The sequence below is a fragment of the Artibeus jamaicensis genome, unplaced genomic scaffold (assembly GCF_021234435.1).
Source record: "Artibeus jamaicensis isolate MK-2021 breed Jamaican fruit bat unplaced genomic scaffold, CSHL_Jam_final scaffold_461, whole genome shotgun sequence".
NCBI lineage: Eukaryota > Metazoa > Chordata > Mammalia > Chiroptera > Phyllostomidae > Artibeus > Artibeus jamaicensis.
The window spans coordinates 16,704,802-16,725,974 of NW_026522045.1; the positions used below are offsets into that span (position 1 = coordinate 16,704,802).

At 42.9% G+C, this 21,173-nt stretch overlaps 1 protein-coding gene across 3 annotated transcripts in view; it reads right to left on the bottom strand.

Moving 5' to 3' along the window:
- Window positions 1-10,718, bottom strand: part of IDS (iduronate 2-sulfatase) — a 31,490-nt gene extending 20,772 nt beyond the window's left edge. For 2 of the 3 annotated variants that reach the window (XM_037148546.2, XM_053657524.1), the window contains exons 1-6: window positions 10,471-10,660; window positions 9,825-9,961; window positions 9,014-9,191; window positions 6,157-6,245; window positions 3,290-3,490; window positions 1,620-1,790 (exon numbers count right to left, since the gene is read on the bottom strand). In XM_037148546.2, the coding sequence (XP_037004441.2) occupies window positions 1,620-1,790; window positions 3,290-3,490; window positions 6,157-6,245; window positions 9,014-9,191; window positions 9,825-9,961; window positions 10,471-10,564 (870 nt within the window). In that variant the 5' untranslated portion in view covers window positions 10,565-10,660. Of the gene's footprint in view, window positions 1-1,619; window positions 1,791-3,289; window positions 3,491-6,156; window positions 6,246-9,013; window positions 9,192-9,824; window positions 9,962-10,470 lie in introns of all 3 variants that reach the window. The other variant, XM_037148547.2, reaches the window with a different exon arrangement.
- Window positions 10,719-21,173: the final 10,455 nt, after the last annotated feature.

The following is a 21,173-nucleotide window of genomic DNA, read 5'->3' on the forward strand; positions in this document are numbered from 1 at the left end:
CCAATGGATGGAGGACAAGAAAACTTTGAAGGAGCCCTCACCAGGAAGCTGACACTGTCCTAGATGCTTTCACATGTTCACTATAGTTCCCACTGAATACCTCCAAAGTAGGTGTTCTCAGAGAAAACCTTTCTTCCTCTAGTATTTATTTTACAGATAAGAGACTTAACGTTCCAACAGGTAAAATGACTTGACAGAGGTCATGCAGCTGGTATGGAGTAAAACAGAAATTTGAACCCAGACTGTTTGGAACCAACAAAATAAACCATGGGATTTTGACATTACACACTCACTTATCACTAGCTGTGTGATCTGGGGCAAGTCACCACACCTCCCTGTCTTTAATTTCCTCACCTAGATAGCAGAGATAATCAACACCTCATTAGGTTCCCATGGAGACCAAAATAAAGAACACACATAAAATGTTGAGCACCCTTCCTGGCATACAGCCCATTTTAAAGAGTCATTTTAGGTGACCATCACTAACAAGGTGTCAAGTGCTGCCTCAGAGCTACAATTCAAGCAACCTCACTATCATAATCCCTTCAAATGGAAATTAGGAACCAAACAAATTGATGAATCCACTGCTTTCCAAACTTTCACCACTGCCATCTGAAACTCTGGAATCAGATGTGAAAAACACATCCCTCACCACCCAAACTCAGGAACGAACTGTGTGTGAGCAGCAAAAGATACCTGTACATTATGTTTTGTTGTGAACTATATCCTACAGCAGTGATTCTCAAACTTTTGTGTACGTAAGTGTCAGCCCTGTGCTTTTTATAGAAATGCAAGTTCTTGGTCTCCACCTCTAGCTTCAAGCTCCCTAAGTATGAGTGGGGTCAGGACTCTGAACTTCACCCTCATGGTGATTCTGATGCATGTGGTCCAGGAATAACATTTTTAAAGCACAGCCCTCTTCCTTCTACTGTAGACTGCCTACTGGAGTATTCACATGGTAATGTGGAATATTCCAGAAATGTAACTGGTCAGCATGTCTTCTTCAATCCAGAGAGAAGGTAACTGATGAGTCAATGTGAGGACTTTAACGCCATGTCTGCTTCAACCCCCATATCATGGCAAAGGGAAACCTCACATTGCAGCTGGATAGAACTGGCTATGTTGGTGCCCCTGCTCAGTCTGCACCAAGATCCTGCTCACCAAGTTACCCCCTGAGAGTGGTATATGCCTGTGTTGGCATTTCCTCAGAAGGGAACTGCAAGTACCAGAAAACTGAGTGTTCTGGGCTGAGCAGGAGTTGCCCACCACCCATTAACTGATGAACTGTCACTTAGATTAAATAGCATCCTCCATCAGTTAGTAGGGAACATCCAGGACTCTTCCCCACCCCTGTGCCCACATCCAGAGAGTCACCAAATCTCATTATGCCCTTTTCTTTGGAAGTGGAGACACTGACTGGGAGACTCTATCCATCCAGCACTTCCCATGTCCTAATTGCCTTCAGACCGCCCTAACTCCAGCACTTCGCAAGATATCTTACACAGAGAAGTTTCTTCCTAAGACATGATGGATGTAGTAGTATCCATTGAGTAAAGTGGCATGCCCAGTGACATCATGCCATAAGTGCCCAATATTTCCCCAAAATATATCCTTGGTACCTGAAAGTCCACAGGAATTGGGCCATAGGGAACACTTAGGTTTAAAGCTTGAACGTCCTCCCGTAGCCTGATGTCCATCCAAGGGTTATAGGCCACAGGAGGGAGGCCAGCAGGGACCTGGGGATCAGGAGCCAGGGTGATGTTCTCCAAGGGGTACAACTTCTGAAACTCCTTAGGAGAAAGCACACAAAGCCAACAAGTTGTCACTCTTTTGGCAAAGGTACAAGGCTCAGAGTCTATTGGCATTTATATTACCTTTTCTCTAAGCCTGTGATGCATTTACATGGTGGCTCACTAACATTGCTGAGGTATTTCCTCTACCTTAAAGTCAGATATTAAGTCACTACCACAAGAGGTCAATGGTAGTGAAATAATGCAATTTGTTTTCTACAGAGTAGTGACACCTCTCTTCTCTCATACAAATCATGCCTTCTTGTTCCTATCTCGACCTATAGTTATGGAGAAATGTTGTCTGTCCCCAAACAACCCTCAGGTTTGGTAATTCACTGGGACTCAGCACAGTCATACTCATGGCTATGACTGGTTACAGTAAAAGGAGACCAAACATACTCAGTAAAGAAAAAAGCCACATGAATGAAGTCTGGGGAAAACCAGGCACAAGCTTCTAGAGTCCTCTCCTGGTTAAGTCACAGGATGTGCTTAAATTCCCCTAGCAATGAGTTGTGTGATAACACATATGAAGTGTTGCTATCAGGGGTGCTCATTAAAGCTTTTGCACCCAGAGTTTTAACTGGGGCTGTTTTGCCTTCACATATAAAACTTCTAGACTCCAAGCAGAAAGGCAGGGTTTTACATAAACAGTTTAGGTATAGTGAGCCACTCATGAGTTCTGGGAATGGTAGGAGCACACCAGAGACGCAGGTTCCCAGCCAAGGGTCAAGCTCATGCACAGGACTTTCAAAGAAGAGCTTGTGCAACCTCTTTTTTGCACAACAGAAGTGAGACTCACTTCATCAAGGGGCTGACAGCTCCTGCTAGGAAAGTGAGATCCCCTGGGCCAATCAAAGCAAGATACCAGCAGCATCAAAGAACATGTCTTCTGGTCTCAACTTTCATCACAACTAAGGGATATTCTTTTCAAAGTCAAAAGAATGGGCTACTCAAGCCCAGGAAAAACATGATAGGGAAAAACTGGGGGAAAAAGGGTGAGTTATAATCTCTTAATGATATACATGTAAGCATAGGATTTGAGTTTCCAACTAGAAATGCAGTGCCCTGTGTGTAAGGGGTCTGACCCAAGATGCTCTATAGGAAAGTCAGTTACTGAAGAAGGATCCATATTCCCTGGAACTGTGTCCCATGGACCATCCCCTATTGCAGGCTTTGGCAGCTCTGATTCACTTCTCTGTGATGATCTCACCAACCAATCCAGCATTTACTGAGTTCAAGGAAAGAAAATAAAATCTCCCAGTGAGGGAAATTAGAAAGCCGAGCATTTCTAATAAGATTTTTATATGTCCTAAGTCTACTACTTAGCCTTGACCTCTGAACACCATCCTCACACTATGGAGTATACTAGTTATCATCAGGCATCTCTGATGATCAGCGACAGCAGAATGTGGTCACCCTGACTACAGAAATACCCCTCCCTTTAACAAATGACACAGATGTCATAGCTGTATTGGATCATCCCTCAGCCAGCTTTTCACCTTGGGGTATCTGAAGGGTATGTGTGGCTTGTGATACCCAACAGCCAGGAAGAAAGGACTGGCAGATGTTTTCATTTTTTCCAACAATTGTATGGCTTGCTCGGTGCTCTGTTTGTCAGGCAAGGTACCCTCGGGTATATCTGCCATATCCACAGGACAAATCAGGTTGGCGTGGAGTTCTCCATCTGGCCCTCTGCATGTCTTTCGAAAAAAAACATAAAATGTCAGCTTTTTAAATGCAATAAATAGAAGTCATGAATGTTACACACACAATGTATTTAACATTCATACCAGCAGCCCATTAAGTATTAGTTATTTTGGATAGGCACACAGCAAGTAACAACTAAAACAGAGAAGTGTTTCTTCTTTTCCAGGGAGGAGCCAGAAATCGACCAGCACTTACCTCCTTGCTATAAACTTCTGTCTCTAGGTCATAATTAAAAGAAACCCAAGCAAACTAATAAAGAAAAAATCCATCTTCAACTCAACAATAAAAATGAGCCAATTAAAAAATAGGAAAAGGAATTCAATAGATAGATATTTCTCCAAAGAAAACATACAAATGGTCATTAAGCAAACATAAAGATGCTTAACATCTTTAGTCACCATGGAAATGGACATCAAAACTGCAATAAGATAATCATTCATACCCACTAGGACGGCTATAATTTTTTTAAAGATTTTATTTATTTATTTTTAGAAAGGGGAAGGGAGGGAGAAAGAGAAGAAGAGAAACATCAATGTGTGGTTGCCTCTTTCACGCCTCCTATTGGGGAACTGGCCCACAACCAAGGCATATGCCCTGACTGGGAATCAAACTGGCGACCCTTTGGTTTGCAGGCCAGTGCTCAATCCAATGAGCCACACCAATGAGGGCGGATGGCTGTAATTTTTTAAAATGTAAAATAACAAGTGTTGCCAAGGATGTGGAGAAATTGGAATCCTCATACATTGTTGGTTGGCATGTAAAATGATGCAGCTGCTTTGAAAAACACTCTGGCAGTTCTTTAAACAGTTACATATAGCGTTATTATATAACTCAGCAATTCTGCTCCTAGGTGTATACCAAAAAGTAAAATCCTAAGTCCATATGAACACTTGACCCAGCAATTCTTCCCAAGAGAACTGAAAACTTAAGTCCATAGAAAAGTCTGTGCATGAATGTTATAGCAGCTTTATTCACAGCAGCCAAAAAGTGGAAACAACACAAATGTCCATTAACTGATGAATGGATAAATAAAATGTATTCAACCATACAGTGGAATACTATTTGGCTATAAACAGTAATGAAGTTCTAATCTATGCTATGACATGAACCTCAAAAACATTATGCTAAGTGAAAGATGCCAGACACAAAAGGCCATATACTATATGATTCCATTTATACAAAATATCCAGAATAGGAAAATCCAAAGAGAAAGAAAGCAGATCAGTTGTTACCACATGCTGGGGGTTGAGAGGAAATTGGGAGTGAATAATAATGGATACAAGGCTATTTTGGAGGATAATGAAAATGGTCTTACACTGATTTTAATAACAGTTCCACAAGTCTGTGATTATACTAAAAATCATTGAATTGTACACTCTAAAGTGTAATTTTTATGGTATATAAATTATATCTCAAAAATTTTTAACAAAAGAAAAAATCTGTCTTCAATTTCAAAGAAAGATTAAGGCTTGTAAGTGACAGGGTCTCAGTCAACTATATAAGGTGACAGTCCATGAAATTCCAAAATCTTCAACCGCATCATGCACAGAATGGAATCTACTGCTTTATTTCCCAAAGTGGCCATGGTGGCCAAAGGCCAAAGTCAGTTTTGACTATGATTTCTACCTCACAAAGACCCAGAGGCAGTAGCAACTACTGCTCCATCTCAAAGAATAATGTCCTTCCACAGGCTACCTTGTTCACCCTGCCCCAGGAATGGACAGCCCAGTACCTGACTCCCAGTATCTGCTCCCCTCTATATGACCCACAGCATTCATGGGGGATTTTGTATAGTCAGATCACCATTTTGAGAACAAATGTGCAGGGTGGGAAACAGTAGTCTGGCATTTGAGAAGTCACTAGAAAGTAGCAAGATGGGAATACAGGGATTGAGATGGGGTCTTCTAATCTCATTCTATTAATATTCAAGTCACAAGTCAAAGGTCAGAGCCCTTAGCTTTCTGCATTTTGCAATAGAAAGTTGTCAAGAATTTATAATACTCCTCTGCACCACACCATCCCCCACAAGTCTATAGCCTTCTCCACATAATATCTCTAAAAACCTCCAAGGATCATGTCATTTCTCATTCCTGCAGCTGGTTTTCTGAATGTCTTAAATTATGGGCTTTAGTTTCATTTATACATTGGGGATGCCAAGATTAATTTTAAGGTTCTTTGTATATTCCTTTTTTTTTCATAATGCCCTAAAATTGTAAAATCCCTAACAAAGCACCTGAACATAGCCATTAGGCCCAACACCGACAGACAGATGGTATGCCTTTCTTAGGACCTGGGTTGAGGTTCCTGGAGCACAGGTATCTCTTCTCATTTCCATGTCTCTGCATCTCCTACAACCCTCATCACCAAGTCTTATCCAGAATGAGCACTAAGGAACTATTAAATGAGTTTTAGACACTGGAACATAAGGTTCTAGAACAAGACATGCCCACCAGATTCTAAAACAAAGCCACCTTTCCATTGGACCTAATGCCAAAGATCACAACACTCGTCTGCCAAGTCATGATCACCAACAAAACCCACAAACCTCAATGGATAACTGGCTTGGAAGAAGGTATAGTATACATGATAGTTCAACTTAAATTATTATACAGGGGAAAAGCAGTTCCTCTTGAGAACTGTATCCCTTTCATATCCTTACCTTAGTATTTTCATACTTTTCAGAGGAGGGATGATAAGGTGGAACAGACCAGCTATATGGAGAATCATCACTATGATTAGAAGATATTCCTTGAGGGGGAAAAGAAGAAAGTCATTAAATAAACTATGGACCATCTTTCAATGCCCTCCCCACCCAAAGTTAAAACTTTATAAATAATTGGGGAAGAATCATCTCCCCTCTTTGGGCCTCAGTTTTTTTATCTATAAAATCAAGAGCTTAGGCCATATGATAAGAAGCCCCATTAAAGTCATCTCTCTCTAGGTTTCTATTTTAGTATTAAGCATCTGACCTCCCACTCTTTTAAGCCCTGGCAGTTCATGCTAGGCTCTGAGGAAGAAACCTAAAAGGGTGAGTGATTGAGATAAGCCAGCCTGCTAGAGCAACACAGCCCCGCAGAACCCTGCCATATGAAGGAGACAGCAGAGGCATTGGCACCGACATGGGCAACTGGGGAAGGAGAGGGTCAGAGAAGGTCGGGGCCCTACCCAATGCCAACCAGATATATGCCAAGCTGCCAAGCTGCCAATGCCAAGCTGAATGAGCCTGGACTTCAATCCATGCCTTAGAACCCCAGGTTCAGTGCTCATTCATGAAGCATAAACCCACTCCTAAGCTCAATAGTTAACATCCTATTTGGGAAGACAAAATAACAAGGTGTGAAACCAAGGAGGGGCTGCCAGCTATGTAGGGAGCAGAGGTGCTGTGTTAAGTGTAGGAAGCCCAAGACACAGAAGTGATGTGGGTCCAGTGATAGTTGGCAATGAGTAAGCAAGGCTTGCAAGGGGCATGAAGGGAAGTTCTACCTATGGGATAAGCCAGGAGAAGCAGAGAGTGTTGTACAGTCAGAACTAGGGGAGAAAGAGGATTACCAGCAGTGACACATTGGGGGACAGTGGATAGAAGGCTCTTCAGCACAATAAGGCCAGCAGATAGAGCACAGGCCACTGACAGACTTGGATTCAAATCCCAGCACTGCCCCTTAGTATTTGTGCAATCTTGGGCAAGACACTTGACCTCTGTGAGCCTCAATTTCCTCCTCAGGAAACGATGACTATGATAAAAATCTACCTTGCATTGTGTTGAGAGGATTAAAGGAGAAGCCAGCACAATAAGTGGCACATACCTAACATTCAATCAATGGTAGCTGTTGTCATCCTGGACAGGTTCTTTTCTGACAGAACAAGGACCCAATTGAAAAATATGTTTCCACAAGGACTACAGGCAAAGCTTTTGTTCTATGGCTAACACACAGTACTTATAGCCCGATCCCAAAATCTAACCATCCTATGGGAGGCCAAACAATACCATTCAGGCCTTGTCTGGCCTACCTTCTTGAAACATGATCACCCTCCTGCTGGATTTCTTCCTCTCCCCAAAATTGTCTTTTTCTCCAGCTACACTGAGACAAGGGTTATTATAATATGAGTATTGACTATAGAAAGTTCTCTTAATGCTTGGTTTTTGATTGCACAACATGATTCTTGACAGATTCACCTTCAAAAGTGGGCCCAAGTTAATCCAACCATAAGTTACTTTCAACCTAGACTGGTCAGCTGGGTTCCAGAAGAAGGCTGCTGATCCTGCCAACATAAGCAGTGAGCAAAAAGAAAGCTACTGAAAATGTTCAAATCATAGCCCCTAATGATAAGCAATGTGGTCCATACAGAGCTTGGGTTTTCAATGTACTTTCACACTCTTGGACTACCAGCACTGGGGTGCTCCCCTGGAAGGTAATCAAGGCAGCTATGACCCCAGCTTCCCAGAGAAGGAATCTGAGACTCAGAGGGTAAATGATTTGCTCAAGGTCAACTACACAGCTAAGAAGTGGCAAAGCTGGGACTGGAAGCCAGGGGCCCAAATTCCTGGTGGCACTACCATCAACAGTTCACTCTGCCCCCAGAGATATTCATTCCAGCTGAATGCATGACAGCAAAGACTTGAAAACAACTTGGACTAAAGTACAGTACATGTATATATTAGACTACTGTACTGTCATTTAAAAAATAAACTTTGTAATTGAGAGTAACTAAAGGAGAAAATTTTGTTTAAAAAAATCACAACACAAAATTATATGCACAGAAATATCTCCAATAAGAATAATGGTGTGCCCAGAAGATGGTGGAAATCGAATACAGCTCCCAGCAGGGTGCTGTGATTACAAGTAATTTACATTTCATTTATACTTTCCCTTTTTACCAACTTTTTGTCAAGTAATCATGCAACTCTTCTGTAAGTTAAAAAGAAGTCTTAGAGTTAGTCTGTGCTTCATCATTCTCACTTTGGCATTAAAGAAAGTCAGTTCATCAGGGGGTGTTGAAAGTCAAAACTGACAGCCCCTGGCATCCTATAGGTCCTAGATATGAGCTTACACTGCTCTTACTGACCTAATTCACAGACCTTAAGCAGCAACCCCTTTCTTGGGAAATACAGCAACAACAGCTGGCCAAGTGGGACATCCTCAGATGTTCTAACCCTTAAATTCCCAACTTTACTAACAGGGACCCTAGGGGACAGAGGCATAGAGCTAGAACCTCACCGAACACTGTCACCTCCCTAACCTGTTCAGTCCCTTCTATACCATGAGCTGACAGAAACAAACAGTACTATGACTAATTTATGAATGGAGAAAAAAAAACCTCCTTCTACCCCTTTTTACTTTGGGTGAGAACATGAAGCCAAGTTGAGAAGTTAAGATTTTGCAAAAAGTAAGCAATGAATAATAAGGCGTCTACCCAGTCCCAAGAAGCCCTTCAAAGATAGCCCCAGCCCCAGTACAGGATCCCCTGTGCTTCGGCAAGAAACAAGAAGAACTCGGACTTTGGACAGCAAGCAGTACCAGGGTGAAAGACTTTTCCAACGGACATAGTCACATAGCCATTCTCCTTGAAGTACTGGGGGATGGTGGAGAAGTTTCCAGCCTGTACTCTCCAGTAGGAGTTGAAGTCATATAGGCGCGTGGTGTCAGGTCTCCTCCCGGTGAGGAACGACACTCGGCTTGGGGCACACACTGCTTGCTGTTAGGGAGAAGAAGCAGAGAGAAACACTATCAGAGAAAAATAGTCTGGGAGCTAAATTGTAACCAGGGAACCTCCAGAGTCCGTAGCAAACAGCTTGGCTGAATCTTGCAGATCTGAAAGTCAAACAGTGGGATTTGGGTCTTACCCAGTCACCAGAAATGTCTCCCAGGAAAGAGGGAGGAAGAACTCAGCTCTTCAAACCAGCAGATGATTTTGTCCTCCTTCAACACAGTTGTGTCTCACAGGTGCGCAGAATGGGCAATGGTCCTGGGTGTCGCCCCATGAAGGGGTTCAGGAAGGAGTGATGCCATGGCAAGCTGCCTGGCACTTGCTCAAGGATAGTTGGCAGGTCTGAGGGTGACATTCTACAGCACTCCTTCCTGCTCAGCCCCAGGCAACCTATTCTTTGGGGAATGATGCTGGTCAGGACCACCCTAAGGAGAGGACCTCTTGAAAACACCGTCTTCTTTGTCAGTGGACAACCAGGTTATATCAATGTCATTTTCCAGATGACACTTCTCTCTGATAGAGATGCTTGGCACAATCAGTGCCATCTAACAACTGCTGAGGCAAGCCCCCACCCCTCAGCGTACAGGACACACATCCACACCTAAAGAACCCCAGACATACCTGGGCAAAGGCATTTTGGAAGAGGAGACTGTGGGATGCCAGTTGGTCGATGTTTGGGGACTTTATGAGCTTGTCCCCATAACAGCCCAAGGAGAGGCGCAGGTCATCCACAATGATTAGAAGGACATTCAGAGTATCTGCATGGGAGGGTGGGGCTTCAATGAGATGACCTGCACTTACACTGAACCTCCCACTCATGGTAGGTGCTAGGGTACTGAAAGAGCCAAGGCTGTACCCTCCACCCTGACAACTCTGACAACCCCGCTAACCAAGCCAGGGATGGTGGGAGAGGGTAAACAGAAGAAACCCCAGTCTTAGGTGGCAGGGTGAGGCTTTGGCCATAACCTCAGGCCTGGATGAGGGAGGGAAAGAGGAAGAGATCCAGGAGAAAGAGGGAGGGAAGTATAGAGGAAAGGAAAGATGGATTTAGGGAGGGAGGGAAATGTGGATGGAGGGAAGAAAGGACAGTGGGTGGGAGGGAAGAAAGAATGGGTGTAAGAATGAACTGATGGAAGAAAGGAAAAAGGAACACTATAAGGAAGGGAGCTAGGAAGGAAAGGATGGATGTAGTGAGGGAAGAATGGAAGAGAGCTGGAAGGGAAAAAGGGGGTCCTACAATCAGGGCAGGGATGGGCACAGGCATCACCTTTGGTATTGTTGCCCTGAGCCGCTGACCCAAGAGAAACGCAGGAGCCCAGGAGCAGGCTTAGCCAGAGCAGGCCCCGGTCCAGCAGCGGCATTTCTGCCTCCGTGCAGCCGCTCCACGGCAATGGTGACAGGCCGCAGCAAAAGGGTACAGCCTCAGCCTCAGCCTCAGCCTCAGCCTCAGCCGCCGCTGCCGCCGCTGACTCAAAACTGCTGGACGGGGTCTCTGCACCCACAGGCCTGGTTGCCGCCAGAGTTCAACTGCGCCTGCGCGTTTTGTCCCCGCCCCAATTCTAGGAGGTGGGGCCTGGTGGCGAGAGAGAGGCCCTTGTAAGCTATCTAACCTGTTTGCAGACCTGCTGCAGAGAGTCTTTCCAGGTGTTTCCAAAGTTTTGAGATGCAACCACTGTTCTTAACCAGCAGTGTCCTGCCTCTTTGCCCTAGCTTGAGCTATGCTTCTTACCTGGAGGCCCTTTATTTCTTCTTTCTATGAAAGTAACTTTTCCTTACAGATCATGCCAAATGCCATTCGCCTTGAGTGAGGCCCTTTAAGAACCAGGCTTCCTGACCCCCTTCCCATGCATTTGTTCAACAAACACTAAGTACCACAGATATGTACATCAAACACTATAGGGGGCTTGTAAGTTCTAAGTCCCTTACCTTGTGGAGTTTGTGGAGAATAAATAACAAAAAAAAAACCAAAACAAAAACCCAGAGTGCCAGTGAACATGTATGGTCTGGAGGGGAGGGAGTTGCTGCTTGTTACCTTTTGTGGAAGTGGTCAGTAAAGTGACGCTTGAACAAAATCTCCAAGGAGTTGAGAAAACAAGCTATGTGGGTGTCTGCAAGAAGGGCGATCTAGGCAAAGGAAGCAACCATTGTCCCAATCATGTTTGACAGTGTTAGAGGACCGGACCACAGAGCCCAGGTGTGGCTGGCCAGTGACATGAAATAGGAGGAATGAAGGAAATAACTTCCTAACAGAAAACATTTACTGTCTGCCTGGGACTGAAGGCTGGGAAAGGACATCACAGTCCCCATTCTCTTTCTGACTCACCCCAACTCCCCCGTGAAATAACCTAACACAGTTCCAAGTGGATTGGAGATCTTTTTTGCACAAAGAAATGCATAAATATTAGTGTTGTTATTGAGTATCCTTATGACCCAGGCAAAATGCTAATTTTCTCCTCACAGCAATAATAGGAACTAGATGCTGCTATCATTCCCATTTTACAAATCCAGAAATTAAACTTCAGGAGGCTGAATCACTTGATCAAGGTCACACAGCCAGGAAGCAGAAGAGCAAGGTGGCTGTCAGTAAGAGGCATGCTTCCTCAAATGATAGCCGGAACATGGTTATGGCCTGTGGCCTGCTGCCACTGCTGCTGCACTTGCTTTGCTATTTCTTCAGGCTCCAGCATGGGTGGCTATTTACACTGGAGCCTGACTGGATTCCCCCTGGAAAGAGGAGCTTCTGGCTGTTCTCCTGACTCAAGGTCCCAAAAAGAAGCTAGCAGAACAGTGGACTGGTCCTTATGATGTCCTGTTGACAATGTACACTTCCCTAAAGCTGATGGGAATCAAGCCCTAGATCCACCACCCACAGATAAAACACGCACTGCTTGAGGAAGACAAATCCTGCCGCTGTGATTGATGCTGAAAGGGAAAGCTGGACCTGCACTCCAGAAGGAGATTTCAATTTTTTTCTTTTTGGAAAAGAACAGTGACTCCCAATGGAAAGTAACAATGTTCCTTTTACTTTATTTATGTGCTTGCAAGTCTAGGGACACTTAATTACCAGATACTGAGTTAGAGTATGGTCTTTCCCACTGAGAAAAAAGAAACAAGAACTGAAAGTGAGTTACAGTTATTTCTGAACAAGTAAAAGTTGTAGAGGATATAGTATGTTGTGAAACTCTTAAACCTGAAAGAAAGGAAACCTTGGCTCTTAGGTGCAATTATACTTTGCTTGATTTGTTTCTCGCTTACTTTCTGATCTTACAGAGACTTTGTTTAAACTCTGTTGTTTTGTGTAAATTGGGAATTTTCTGTCTCTACTGTTTGGCCATTGGGACCTAGTAGAGGTCAGCAGAGGCAAGTCTGGGGTGAGAGGTCATGTCTCTGCCAAGACCAGTGAACGCACTGGTAGGCGAGAGAGTACCCCTACTATTGAGGCTTTGTACCATTGAATGCTGGTGGGCTTACTACCTGGGGATAAGAAGTCATGCCTCTGCCAGAAGACCAGTGTGCATACTGGTAGGTGAGGGAATACCTCTACCATTGGGGCTTTGGGCCATTTGGTACCTAAGAAAGTCTCTCTATGTGACCAGCTAGTGTGACCGAAGGTTATGAGACAAAATTCTAAGACTGGTCCTAGTACCCACTCTTCCGGAACTCTGTCTTTGTTTTGGACTTTGCTTTGGTTTCAGAAAGAAAGTGAAGTTTCCCAGGGAGAGTTAAAACTTCATATCAAGTAGAATATCAACAGTGAAAGGTGTAAGGCATGGGAATGCAATCTTGATGGATATTGGAAGGACAAGGATTTTTCCTTCACACTTTATATTTTTTCCCTATCTGAGCCCTCCAGAATTTGATATTCTGGAGATCATATAAAGTTTCTTTGCATAAAACCAATTAAGACCAGTTTCCAATGGTGGTTTTGTTAGCCAAGACTCTGACTGGAATGTCATGCCTGCAGGAGGCATGCCTGAATTCTAATTGTTACCAGAAGGCCTTGAGGAGCTGAGATCGACTCTTGTGGCCAAAAAAAAAAGGCCCACTGGAAAAGTGGCCTGGTACTGAGATTGGTCATGTGGTTCATTGCAGTCTTTCCAAGGAAGGAACAAAGATTGCTTTCCTGAAATACGGCAAGGAGTAACTTTAAGATCCTTTGGGAACCTCAAGGACTCGAGGAATATATGTACTACAGGAAAATCTATATTTTCCTGGCAGTTGTGTGACTTGGCCTCTGTGCCCTGAAAGGTTGACTAAAGCTCAATCTAAAGGTTTCTTGCACGAGTTTCAGCAAAACAGATTCAAAGAGCCTACGTGATCAATTGTTACTCTTGTGTTTTTGCAAATGAGTGGGCAAAAATTAAAACTGCACTTAACACAGTCCCTTTAGTGACAATGAGGGTGATCTTAAGGAGAAAAATCATGTTTCAAGGAAAATCACAATGCTCAGTGGTAGACTTTATCCTCTAGTATATATAAATCTCTTCAAAATTTTGTTTTCACTTAGAAGTTGAACTGGGTTTGTGACATCAAAGATGTTCAATTTATGAGCAGGAAGAATTTGTCAGATTGTCACTATTTAATATCATTCCAGGAAAGGCCTTGCAACTTAATATCTTCTCAAGAGGCAACCTCATGAACTCAGAGGCTGATTTGTGGGTTGTTATATTAATTAACCTACATGTTCTTCCTGTTTTCATAAGGTGTATACCTATGACCTCATTACCTAGGTGATTGTTTACACTTTGTAGGCCTTATTTGAGAAGCCTATTTGCATTGCCACCTCCTGAGACTCAACAGTTTGACTACACTGAGTTGTTGAGTTGGTCAAGTACAGGGCGGTCTGTCAGCTTCACTTAAAACCACTTTACGGGCCCTGGCTGGTGTAGCTCAGTGGACTGAGCGCGGGCCTGCGAACCAGAGTATCGCGGTTCAATTCCCAGTCAGGGCATATGCCTGGGTTGCAGGCCAGTTACCGGCAGGGGACGCATGAGAGGCAACCACACATTGATGTTTCTCTCCCACTCTTTCTCCTTCCCTTCCCCTCTCTCGAAAAATAAATGAAGAAAATACTTTAAAAAAAAACCACTTTACTTTTCTGCCCTAATGGTTTAGACACAAAAGGCCTAGAAGTGTTAACGGGGAGATCCTAGAACATTTTCCTCAGCCCAAGTATAGTGGGCAAAAAGGCTTCAAATATGTGTGACACACTTAGCACACCTTCCTCCAAGGAAACCATTTTCTTAATGTGGGACATTGTAGAATTGAACCTTACATCTGTCATTTAGTTGTTATGGTTCTGATTGTGCCTTCTAACATTCTTGCCAAATTTGTCACTTCCAGAATACACCAAGGATACAACTTGTCCAGCAATGCTATCCTTTAGACATTGTGCATACTACTTCCTAGGGACAACCAACTGACCTGTACTTTGCAGGATTCTTCTACCTCATGTGCCTCCTTTGAGCTAAGGACCTAATTATGTACTTATCCTTATAAAACAAAGGCCATTAAAAAATAACTCAACCCTGTCTGGTGTGGCTCACTGGATTGAGCACCAGACTGCAAAGAAAATGATTGTTAGTTCGATTCCCAATCAGGGCACATGCCTGGATTGTAGGCCCAGTCCCCAGTAGGGGGCACATGAGAGGCAACCACACATCGATCTTTCTCTCTCCTTCTCTTTCTCCCTCCCTTCCCCTCTCTCTAAAAATAAATAAATAAAATATTTTTAAGAAGAAAAAAGGATTCAATATACCCCAGTGTTGACCAAAGTAGACAATGAGGTAAAAGTCACACACAGTTCCTGCTTCGAAAAATGTCTGCAGTTTTTTTGGTACACTGAGTACCATCCTATCCAGGCTCAGCAGCAGGGATGGGGGAATACATGAGGGATAAGGAGGCAGACTGGTCCATGCCTGTCACCCTCCTCCAGGAGAGCACAGTCTATGGGAAAGAGGGGCAGAATCATAACCTGATCATTATAACACAGGCAGACTTTTAATTTGTTAAAAAGAAGAGTTTCCAGAAAAGAAGCAATTGATGTGAAGACAAATTCACCTGACTCATCACTGATCCAAACATGTTTGACATGTTGCTGAGGTATTAGAGTCTGCTAGGAAGGGACAGCTGAAAAGCCTGTTCTGAAGAAGAGCCAGGCCTCTAATGACAGATATGATGGATGAAAGACCAGACATGCCATCTCATCTGTCTTTCTGGGAAAGTTTAAATTTGAATAAAGGTGAAAAAGTAGAATTCATAGACAGATGTGGCAGACACACCCTAGATGACCTCAAATGAGCCATGTCCTTGCGTAATCCCTTCTCTTTGGGTGTGATTGGAATATGTACTTCTAACCAACAGAATATAGTGAAAGTGAGACAGGAGTTAAAGAAACATTTATCCAGACTGATAGGAGGGGCAGAGATGGGAAGGCCTGGTGGAGAGGACTCGAGTCATGGCAGTGACTGGAAGACTGGGGGGCAAGGCAGTAGCTGGTGGACTGGGCAAGGCAGCAGCTTTCAGACCTGATGATCCCATATTCACTTGCAGATAAACCTGTGACTGCATTATGATGGAGATATAAGTCCATTTTGCTAGCAAACACTAGAGAGATTCTCTTGCTGATCTTTGAAAAACTATATTATAACTGCTCATAGAGATCCCCACATGGCAGGGGACTATTAGTGGTCTTAAAGACCTGAGCATGCCTTCAGCCAAGAGATGGTAAGAAGCCAAGAACTCAGTCCTAGAACCACAAAGAAATGGATTCAGCCAACAACCACATGAGTTTGACAGAGGACTTCAAACTCCAGAAGGGAACGTAGCCTGGCCAACACTTCAATTGCAAACTTGTGGGACCCTAAGCAAAGGATCCATCTAAGATGTACCTGGACTCTTGCCCCCAAATCTGTGAAATAATAAATGTGTATTGTCCTCAGCTGCTAAATTTGTAGTATAAGAAATGAATACAACAATCTTACTTATTCATAATATGAATAGACATTTGACCCCAAGGTCAGATATCTTCCTAGGGCCACCCAACAAAACTCAAATAGACATCGAAGTGGCTTCTATATGGTTATGAAAGAAGTGATGCCACAAAAAAGTCCATGAGAGTAGGTATGAATTGTTCCACAGAAACTATACCCATAAGACTAATCCAAAAGGTATGTGATGGCTACAAAATTTTAAGAGAACAAACAACCTCTCTATCCTCAGTCTAGCTGTGGCCATAATTAAAAAAAAAAGGTTGAGGAAAAAGAGGATGTATTCAAGCACAGAGAGTCCCAGTCAAAATGAACCCAAAAAGGTCTACTTGAAGACACATCATAATTAAAATGCTAAGTTTTAAAGACAAAGAAAGAATCTTAGAAGAAGCAAGGAAGAAACAAAAAGTAAACTAAAAAGGAGGTCTGATTTTTCTGCTTGAGACACAATGTTTTGGTCTGTTTGCACCTATTATGTATGAGGGACAGAGACTTAGGTGTTCACCAGGGTGGGGCAACTCAAGTTACTGGGTTGTGACACAGCATTTGGGGGTGGGGTTCATGTCATTCTTTACAGATGACATGATGGTATACATAGAAAAGCCTATAGACTCCACCAAAAATAAAAATTAAAAAAACCCTACTCAACCTAATAAGTAAATTTGGTAAAACAGTGGGATACAAAGTCAATATTCAGAAAGAGAAGGCATTTTTTACACCAACAATGAAATATCAGAAACATAAATCAGGAAAAATCCCATTTGCTATCGCAACAAGAATAATAAAATATGTAGGTATATACCTAACCAAGGAGGTAAAAAGCTCCATACTTAGATAACTACACAACACTAAAGAAAGAAATTAAGGAAGACACAAGGACGTATGGTCAAGATGGATGCATATGTAGACACACTGTGCCTCCCTGTGCAATGAAAACAAGGACAACAACCAATTTAGAAACAAAAAACAACCAGAAATGACAGAAAATCGAACTGTATGGAAGTACGACAACCAAGGAGTTAAAGAAACATTTATCCGAACTGATAGGAGGGGCAGAGATGGGAAGGCCTGGTGGAGAGGACTCAAGTCATGGCAGTGACTGGAAGACTGGGGGGCAAAGCAGTGGCTGGTGGACTGGGCAAGGCAGCAGCTTTCAGACCTGGTGATCCCATATTCACTTGCAGAGAAACCAAAAGGAGCAACTGGGGGTGAGATAGACCTCTAACACAGGGTCACTACACTACAAGGAAATAAAGCCTCAAAACATCCGACTGAAAACACCTATGGGGGTTGAAGCAGAAGCAGAAGAAACTCTCAACCTCACAGGAGAGTTTGTTGAAGAGATCCACAGGGTCCTAGAACATACACAACCCACCAAACTGGGAATCATCGCCAGAAGGGCCCGATTTGATTGTGAACAGCGGGGGGAAGTGACTGAAAACTGGTAGAGAGTGGACAAAGCAGCACTGTTCCCTCTTGGACATCTCCTCCCCATACTGCATCACGACGCAGTGTCCTGGGTTGCCCTGTCCTGGCGAACACCCAAGTATTCACCCCTTATATGTAATAGGCATGCAAAGCCAAAAAAAGAGAAAATAAGAAAAAAAATGGCCCAAATGAAAGAACAGGTCAAAGCTCCAGAAAAAATACAACTAAGTGATGAAAAGACAGTCAACCTTTCAGATGCACAGTTCAAAACACTGGTAATCAGGGTGCTTGGAGAATTGGTTGAATATGGTTGCAAAATAGAGGAAAAAGTAAAGGATATGCTAAGTGAAACAAAGGAAAATGTACAGGGAACCAACAGTGACCAGAAAGAAACTGGGACTCAAGTCAATGGTTTCAAACAGAAGGAAGAAGGAAACATTCAACCAGAAAAAAATGAAGAAACAATAATTCAAGAAAATGAGGAGAGGCTTAGGAACCTCCAGGACATCTTTAAACGTTCCAACATCCAAATCATAGGGGTGCTAGAAGGAGAAGAGGGAAAGCAAGAAATGGAAAACTTATTTGGAAACATAAAGAAGGAGAACTTCCCCATTCTGGTGACAGAAATAGACTTCCAGGAAGTCCACGAAGTTCAGAGAGTCCCAAAGAAGTTGGATGCAAGGAGGAACATGCAAAGGCACATAATGATTACATTACCCAAGATTAAAGATAACAAGAGAATCTTAAAAGCAGCAAGAGAAAAGGAGAGAGTTACCTACAAAGTAGTCTCCATAAGTCTATCAGCTCATTTCTCAGAAGAAACCTTACAGGCAAGATGGGGCTGGAAAGAAGTATTAGAACTCATGAAAAGCAAGGGCCTACATCCAAGATGACTCTATCCAGCAAAGCTCTCATTTTAGAATGGAAGGAAGATAAAGTGCTTCCCAGGTAAGGTCAAGTTAAAGGAGTTCATTATCACTAAGTCCGTATTATATAAAATATTAAAGGTTCTTATCTAAGGAAAAAAGATAAAGAATATGAACAGTAAAATGACAAAAAAACTCACAGCTATTAACAACTGAACCTAAGAAAACAAAAACAAACTAAGCAAACAAGTAGAACAGGAAAAGAATCGCAGAAATGGAGATCACATGGAGGGTCATCAGCACTGGAGTGGGAGGGGGAGAGAGGGGGAAAAGGTACAGAGAATAAGTAGCATAAATGGTAGGTAGGAAATTGACAGGAGGAGGTGAAGATTAGTATAGGAAAAATAGAAGCTGAAGAATTTATATGTAAGACCCATGGACGTGAACTAAAGGTGGGAAATGCGGGTGGGAGGGGATGTGCAGGGCAGACGGAAATAAAGAGGGTAAAATGGGACAACTGTAATAGCATAATCAATAGAATATATTTAAAATAAAAAGGAAGATATGAATAAATGGAAGCATATACTGTGTTCATGGATTAGAAAAATTAACATCATCAAAATTTCCATACCGCATGAAGCAACTTACAACTAAATGCAAATCTTATGAAAATACCAATGACATATTTCACAGATAGAGAACATTTCAAAAATTTATATGGAAACTTAAATGACCCAGAATAGCCACAGCAATTTGAGAAAGAAGAACAAAGTTGGAGGGATCACAATCCCTGATGTCGAACTATAGCTACAAGTCAACAATGATCAAAACAGTCTTGTACTGGAATAAGAACAGCCACATAGATCAATGGAACAGAATAGAGATCCCAGAAATAAATCCAAGTCTCTATGGCCAATTAATATTCAACAAAGGGAGCAGAAGCATAAAATGGAGTAAAGATAAGCTCTTCAACCAATGGTGTTGGGAGATGTGGACAGCTTCGTGCAAAAAAAAAAAAGAAGAAAAGAAAAGAAAAAAGAAACTTGACCATGATGTCACACCACACACAAAAATAAACTCAAAATGGATAAAAGACTTAAATATAAGTTGTGACACCGTAAAACCCCTAGAGGAGAACACAGGCAGGAAAATCACAGATACCCCAAACAGCAATGTTTGTACTGATACATCCCCTAAGACAAGGGGGTATAGAGGAAAGAATAAACAAATGTGACTTCATCAAAATAAAAAGCTTCTGCACAGGTAAAGAAAACATTGGCAAAAATGAAAAATTAACCAACCGTATGGAAAAATACATTTGCGCATGATACCTTAGACAAGTATTTCATCTCCAAAATACACAAAGAATACCCATAACTCCAGTCCAGGAAGAAAAACAACCTAACTAAATAATGGGAAAAGAACCTGGACAGACACTTCTTTAAGGAGGACATACAGAGGGCGCAGAGTCATATGGAAGGAAACTAACTCAGCGTCACTAGGCAAGAGAAAGAGGCAGATCAAAACCACAATGAAATACCACTTCAAACCAGTCAGGATGGCCATCATTAATAAATCAACCAAGAACAAGAGCTGATGAGGTTGTGGAGAAAAGGGAACCCTGGTAGACTGGTGTTGGGAATGCAGACTGATTCATCCACTGTGGAAAACAATATGGGATTTCCTCAGAAAACTAAAAATGGAACTGCCTTTTGAGCCAGCAATTCTACTGCTGGGATTAGACCCTAAGAACCCTGAAACAGCAATCCAAAAGAAGCTATGCACTCCAATGTTCACAGCAGCTCAATTCACAATAGCCAAGTGCTGGAAGCAACCTAAGTTCCCATCAGGAAATGAATGGATCAAAAAACTGTGGCTCATTTCTAGAATGGAATACTATGCAGCAGAGAGAAAGGAGCTTCTACCGTTTGTGGCAGCATGAATGGAACTGGAGAGCATTATGCTAAGCGAATTAAGCCAGGGGGTGAAAGACAAATACCATGTGATCACCTTTAAGCAGAACAAAATCAACAAAACAAACAAGCAAGCAAAGGATAACCGGAGACATTGAAATTAAAAATAATCTGACAGTAACCAGAGGGGGAGGTGGGAGAGGATGATGGGGGGAAAGGGGGGAAGTGTTTTGAGGAACAACTATAAAGGACACATGTACAAAATCAAAGGGGGGATTGGAATCAGGGGAGGGAGGTGGGGGTGGCTGAGGTGGGGGAGAGTGGTGGGGGTAAATGCAGACAACTGTACGTGAACAATTATAAAATAATTGAAAATAAATAAAAATAGGGAGGGGAAGATGGTGGCGAGATAGTTGGGAGCAGAGTCCACATCCCCCTGCGCACAGATGAAACACCTATCAGATCTTCTGAGGAACAGAGTGAAAAGCCAATGGTATCCCAGAATATATGAAGATTGGAGGCCCAAATGTGTAGAGGACATTGGAAAGTCAGACAGCAAGGAGAGTGCTTCAGGACAATAAGATCTCAGGGACTGGTGCAGGAACCAGGGTGGCTGCAGCCCCAGGCCTGGGGCCTGCCGGGTCTGTGGTAGTGTTCTTGGGAGAGAGCCAGGTCAATGGCTCCCTCCCCTGCCAAACAAGGTTTGAGCAGCATTAAGAGGGACCTGGATGCTTGAAGTTGCAGGAGGGGAATAAGGACGAAGTTGCAAATACA